The sequence below is a fragment of the Solanum tuberosum genome, unplaced genomic scaffold, assembly GCF_000226075.1.
Source record: "Solanum tuberosum cultivar DM 1-3 516 R44 unplaced genomic scaffold, SolTub_3.0 scf00346, whole genome shotgun sequence".
NCBI classification, from domain to species: Eukaryota; Viridiplantae; Streptophyta; class Magnoliopsida; order Solanales; family Solanaceae; genus Solanum; species Solanum tuberosum.
The window spans coordinates 367,531-374,508 of record NW_006239265.1 but is presented as its reverse complement, the minus strand read 5'-3'; the positions used below and the strand labels follow the sequence as shown (position 1 = coordinate 374,508).

Here is a 6,978-nt window from a genome sequence, read left to right as displayed (position 1 = left end):
GAAAGCAGAGGAGAATTGAAAAGATTGGGTCAAAAGGCCCACTCTTTATTCAAATTTGTATTTTGTAATTTTTGGGCCTAAGCCTTCGTCATTTTATTTATTAATTATTTTGTTAGAATTTAGGACAGGTACGAAGGTGGCAAGAATTGGGCCAAAGGCCCAAAACGAGATTAGGCCCAAGTATTGGCCTAGGCGGACAGAAAACCAGACTTGGGCCCCAAATTTCTCTCTATACTTTATTACTTCATATTTGGTTATCTGTCAATATGTGTTATTAGTTTTAAGGTCACCACAATTTAATTCCCCGAAAGATAGCCATTCTGAACTAATCTTCTAAAATTTAACTAAATACTCGCTTCCTATAAAACATAATCTATCAAAGCGTTTAATTTAGATAATATCTCAATATTTTTCTGAACTATAAAAAAGTTCAAATTTGCAATTCGAGCTAAGTTAAAATTATTTTAGCCAAATAATTAATCGTCGGATAACCACATTAGTGGACATTCTAGGTGCTTTTAAAACCTTCCTAGAATGTTAATAAGAACCTCGAACCCCCTTTTATAAGTTTTCATTAGATGTCTGTTTTAGTCTTATGAAAACAGCAGTTTTCTTGATTTTTCTTAAAAATTAAGTGGCGACTCTAAAATCAACCTTAAAAATATATTTTTAAATAAAACACCAGATACATGTGAATCACACAAAATACATACAGATACATGTATCTAGTGTGATTCGCATGTATCTGAGATACATAACAAATCTCGCGCGCCTCCCTTCTCATCCCGCTCACCTCTCTCTATTTTAGTGTATCTGATAGCAAAAATACATGTATCTAGATGTATTTTTCTGTCACGACCCAGACTGTCGTGATTGGCACCCATACTAACCCTCCGGTGGGAGAAGCGTTACTACAACCCAACTGCCCAAACTAACGAAAACTAAGCATTTAAAGATACGGAAGCAAGTTTAAATGTCTAAAGGAAAAATAGGGAGTTCCCATAAACTCCGAAAGTCTAACAAAACAATTGCGAAAATAATGCCTAGAACCTGAAAGTCAATGTACCAAAACACTTACTAACGTCAAGTCTAAGAAAATGAGTGCAACCTCAAACTAAACATAAGAATATCTAAAGTACTAGTCTCAGTTCAAATAGAAATGGACTAAACATAACGAGAATCATGGCAGCCTGGAAGAATTGGCTCACCCTTGAATTCGATGGATCACTAATCTCCTAAACGAGGTTTGTCAGTAGCTGCCTGAAGATACCCTATACTCAACAAAGAAAGAGCAAGTGCAGTATCAGTACACAACCACAGTGTACTGGTAGGATCACGCGGCTATTCCAATAAGTGAAACATATACAAGTAATCACAACATAATAAAACAGGCATACACCGAACATATACAATATTAGTCATAAATTCATGATCAATGTACAATTCCACATTCTCAATAATACATTTATATGACAAGTCAATGGTCATCTCATGGAACCCATACCCAAACTGTTAGTGTGCCGGATCGTGACACCCGTTCCAAGTTAGTGTGTTGGATCGTGACACCCGTTTCAATATGTATGTTGGTACGTGACATTCAATCCCAGTTAGTGTGTCGGAACGTGACACTCGTTCCATTCAACAAGCCACAATCATAATCACAATGTACATCCTTATAATCATACAATCAAGTGTTGATTCATGGCATACAATCATTCGTTCATACTCATTTACGATTAGTGTGATCAATAGTGCAACATTCGCATGCATACATGCATTATAATGGAGCAATTACTAACATACATCACACAATTATGAAATCACAACCATCACCTACCTCAAACAAAGTTTGAACCCTCATAAGAAACTTGATCCTTCTATTTTCGGATTCTTTTCGCTTTTTTTTTGTCTACAAACAATCAATATAATGCGAGGATCAATAAACGAAGGTCTAATTATCCGGATTATAACAAACTCAATAACCCAAGACCAAACCCATGATCCTAAGGTGCAGCTAAGGCTTTTTTCCACTATCCAATTCAGTCCAAACACCCTCCCCCAATAATTAATAACCAAGAATCTAAGTTCTACGGATCGAAAATGGATTAGGGGAGTAAGAATCTTACCTTTTGCACCAAAAGCAGCGGAAAACAATCAAGAAATAGCCTAGGGTCGTCTCCTAACTCTTAAGAACAAAGTTTGCAGAATAATGACGTTTTTGGGGTTTATTTCCGACTTAAGTCACGTTTGTCTCCCACTACAGCGGTCCCTCCCTGGCGGCTTGCACAGAAACAGAGAGTCGAATTAAGAGTTTCAAATCCCCATTTCACAACACACCTTCATCCCATGACACTCAGAAACTACCCGCTCACGCTAAGATCAGTTTCGGGAGTTCTACTCGCTCGAATTAGATTCCGTAAAGTCGTATGGATTCCTTAACATCTTAGCTATCCACTCATGTAATCAAATCCATTATTAGATATCTCATTCACTACCAGATCTTCCTAGACCTCACTGACTCCGATTTCGTCCAAATCTGGACTAGGCTAGGAATTCTCAAGTTACTACCAAAAAGTTTTCCGGCCCAAAAAAAATTTCCATTAGTTTTTCTATAACGACGGAAACATGTCGTTACATTTTCTTTATATATGGTAGAGATTTTTTAATTAGTGATAATATACGTAACATTTTGAAAGGATAAATACTAATAATATATACGATAGTGATTATATGTGTGTGTAGTTTCTCCCATTTCGGTATATCTTTGTAGAAGTCCCATTTGCCATTTCTTGCTCAAAATTAGCTTTAGGCCCAATGTTAAAGCCCAATCAACATCCCGTCAACATAGCATCTACAGACTCAGCTTTTTACCAGAGTTTCTCTGCTTCACAATCTTGGTAAGGCAAGTATCCCCATAAACGAAAAGCTTCCACTTTACCTACAGAGAGAAAACGATGAAGCTCTCACTGAAACTCCAAGAGCAATCTCAAACCCAGAATCACCAAAAACAATCACAAACTCACCCACTTCTCCTCCGTGCCAAAATCCCCATTTCCATTTTCAATCTTCCTTTCCTTTCTTGCTTTTCCACCACCACCCACCACCCTTCTGATCTCTCGCTTTCTCTTGCCACCAATTTCCCTTCTGGACCTACCCTTAAACTCGCCTACTCCACTGCATCAACCCCCACCACTCCCAGCTCCACTACCCCAATCGCCCCTCCTTTAACTCTGATGCTCAAATCTGGAATTGGGGTTTTTGGGTCGCCCAAGAACTCACCTTTAGTCATTTCTGCTAACTTTTCCTTCTCCCCTTTGAATTCTAATCAAAATCCCACTTTTACCCTTCTCTTCAAACCCCAATTGGGTTCCTTTTCGCTTCGTAAAAGCACTACTTCTGATCTGAATTCTAGTTCGAGTGCTGTGGGTAAGCAGAATGGTGATGGGAATTCATTTGGTTTTGTTCCTTTGGAGAGGCCATCGAGTTTTAAGGAATTCTCGATGGAGGATTATGCGAAAGATTCTGTCTTTAAGGGGATTGCTGTAATGGCGAAGACGGAAATGCCTTTGACTAATAAGGTTATGATGGATTGTCGTTGGGGTGTGAATTTCCCCAAGGATTTGGGAAGCAGGATGCCGTTTTTAAGTGTGAATAAGATCGGGATTAAGAGAGTTGAGGAAGTTAAGGAGTTGAAGGAGAAGAAGGATGAGAATTCAGGCGAAACGGAGTTGCTGAAAGGTATGTGTTTTTGGATGAAAAACGAGTTGGAGATGCTGCAGAGAGAGAATAGAGAGATGAAACATAGGTTGGAGGAAATGAAGATGGGGAATGGTGTTAGGAAGGGTGTTGGCGAGGCAGAGTTTGTAGGTGTGCAGGTGATTGAGAATTCAGGGGGATTTGAGCAGTGGAGGAATAAGAGGAATAGTGGGGGAGAGAATCCGAAGAAAGAGGTGAAGAAGAACTCCTCCAACGGGAATCGAGCTAGTGATGTTGAGAGTGAGTTGCAGAAAGCTATTAGGGCTGCTTCTTCATCATGAGGTTCGAACTGTCTGCTAATTTCCTCGAGTAAATAGTTAAAGAATACTTTCTTTCTTAGTATGCAATGTATATATGAATGAGCTTGCTGTAACATAAGTGTGATACCTCTCTCCTTAAGGAGGGTTAGATTGATGAAGAATTTGAAGTTCTACTTCTCCAGACTATAGAGAAGGCTTCAGGTCCTCCCTCGCGAGCATTCTAATGTTAGCTTATCTTTATTCCTTTATCTAACTGGGAAATTATTGTTCAAGTAGTGTTTGGAATAGTTTATAGATTTCAATTGCTTTGCAACTGAAACTTGTTCTTTGCACTATAGTTCTATTTCAGAATCGGACAAGAGAATGAGGAACACAATAGGAAATGTTGAGCTTCATTTTCTTTTATTCCTTACTGGAAAGCAATCTTACATTATAATTAATGTTTCCTTACCTTGCATTTAAGTAATTTCTCTGCGAAATGCAGATAGCATCTCTTTTCTCATTTTGTAATAAATAGAGATGACTATGATTTGTTCAAAGAATAAATAGGGATGACTGTGATTTGCTTCTTTGATCATTCAGTTTATCAGTTACATAAAGCTTTCATCATGTTTATGTTTCTATCAACAAAAAGTAATACCTTGCCCTTTCAATAGCAAAGAAGATTAGGAGTTTCATTTCTGGCTTATATGTACTATGTTAATGCAACAAAGATACTTCATAGCAGGTTGTTTTTGGTAAATATGGTCTCTCTGTGGTACTTCATTTCCCTTAGCCGCTACTAGCTTCCTCCTTTTAATCCTTTTCGACTTTCCCCTTCCCTTGCTCTGTGAATGGGCAGGTGCTAAACTCCATCCGAAGTCTCAAGTAACAGTGGTCAGCCGTCTGGAGCATCCCTTAGCTAATTACATGAGTACATCTCCACCCTACTGAGCAACCAATCTCCACTAGTGGCACCAAATTCCCCTCTCAAATAATTGTTTTTTTTTTAAATTTCCCACCCGGTGTCCGGTACCCACATTGGAGCCCGACTAAATCTGGATTCGGGCCGGGAAGGCCCTCTCAAATAATTGTCATGGTTGATATGTTGTGCATATATGATGGCTCATTGAGAAAAATATGACTCATTATTATGAGTAACGGGAGTTTCAGATGTGCAAAGATTGCAAGAATGATCTTTAAGACTATCCAAATACCAATGCTCAATAGTCAGTACTCAGTACTGTGGAGTAAGGTGTTTACTTTATTTAAATTTAGCACTCATGGCTGCATATTTTTTAAAAGATGAAAGACTGCTAAGCACCTGTGTGTCCATACATATTTTTATTCAAAAAACCGTCTGGTTATACATTTGAAGTTTCATGTTTGAAAAAATGGTTTTGACAAGTTTTTCAAGCGATTTTTTTCCCATTCACAAAGTATCAACTTCTTTTCAAGTTAAATGCATGTCTAAACACAACTCAATTTCCAAATACCTTCTTTTAAAAAAAAATCAAATATGCTGGACCTTTTTCTTCATCTATCTACAAATGATGGGGCAAAGGGGATTGATCCTCTATGAGGGATTGGTTTTGAGGAAGAAATTGCAGATTTCTTAGAGCTAAAAAGGGCTGGATAGATATTGGCATTACAACAGGTCAGACCTGGCAGTTTGTTGGGGCTTGGAAGTGTTCTTTCAGAATTCTGTATATTTCCTCTTCCTCATTTTTATCCACTTCCTCTACCAGAAAAAGGAAGTCTAATCATATTCTTTTGAATTACTTTGGGAACACACAGTTCCTAATTGTCTGACCTATTATGAAAGCTAATCTGGCACCCTAATAGATTTTGTCTAGGGGATCTGCTGCTACCCTTTCTCCTCCTGAATGCTTTTCTTAAGTTTGGCAGGATTGTACTACAGATATACTTGTTTTTTTGTGTATAGCTTGGAAGTAATGCTCCTAAATCTGTAATTTGATCAGCATGAAAGGACCGATTGGTGCACGAAGCATCTTGCATTCACGCAAGGCCTGAGAAAGGGTTGTACCTCAAGGGGTGTGATGTGGCAGCTGGGCTTACCCTTTTGATGATGAACATAATTTCAGGAAATTACTTTATACTTCAGTTGTCGTGAGAATCCTTATTCGACAAGCCCAAGCAACTTAACTTGGAACGTTTACCTCGTCTAACTTTAGGATTTGGCAGCCACATATTTTCTTGGATACAAGTATTGCACTATTGTTGCTATGATACTCTTTGTGAAAGTATATCAACATTATGTACTATCTGGATATGCTTCTCTATTCTACATGAGGGAGGCATCATGCCGCTCAATTGCACCGTGTTTCTCTTCTTCAATTATCGGCAGCCTCTTCAACCTTTATCCTCTTTGTATCTGACACAAGGTTCTCATTCCCTATGTCCATGTGCTAAGATGGTTTACGTGTGGATGTGAGTATATCTGTCTTTTGCTGTGGCTGTAGAAAATGGTGTATTTATCTAGTCATCTAGGAAGGGGCTTTGAAGGATGTACCAATATATAACTTTATGACCTTGGAAACCATGTTCTTATAATACCAGTAGGAAAATTCATCATTTAAGATCTGACTGATTAGAGATTAGTAAAAGATCGTTAAATTAGAGATGATTGCAAGTTGATCAGTTTTACGAGTCTGTCATAGTTTATTGACATCTTGAATTTCTTGCAATGCATGGGTGCCGGATGCTTTCCTTAATATGGCTTTGCAACAGGGATAATCCATGCCTACTTATTTCTGTGCCCGAAAACCCTTTCCAACATTTATTGGGCACTTCTGAGATGTAGTGACTAAATGAGTTTTATGTGAATTGCTAAGTGAGGCTTGCTCGGAAAGACTCTCTTTGATCATGAAATCGCGTATTCATGGTTCGATTCTTGCTTAAAAGAAACCAAACTGATTAACATCTGTGAGAAAATGGTCTAACCTCCCCCCCCCCCCCCAAA

At 38.4% G+C, this 6,978-nt stretch overlaps 1 protein-coding gene across 1 annotated transcript; it reads left to right on the top strand.

Annotated features, from left to right (window-relative positions):
- The first annotated feature begins 2,858 nt into the window (after nt 1-2,858).
- LOC102604678 (uncharacterized) lies at nt 2,859-6,376 on the top strand. Its single transcript, XM_006361112.2, has 2 exons — nt 2,859-4,038; nt 5,978-6,376. Exon 1 carries the CDS (start codon nt 2,955-2,957, stop codon nt 4,035-4,037), a length of 1,083 nt encoding a protein of 360 aa, XP_006361174.1. The 5' UTR covers nt 2,859-2,954; the 3' UTR covers nt 4,038; nt 5,978-6,376.
- Nucleotides 6,377-6,978: the final 602 nt, after the last annotated feature.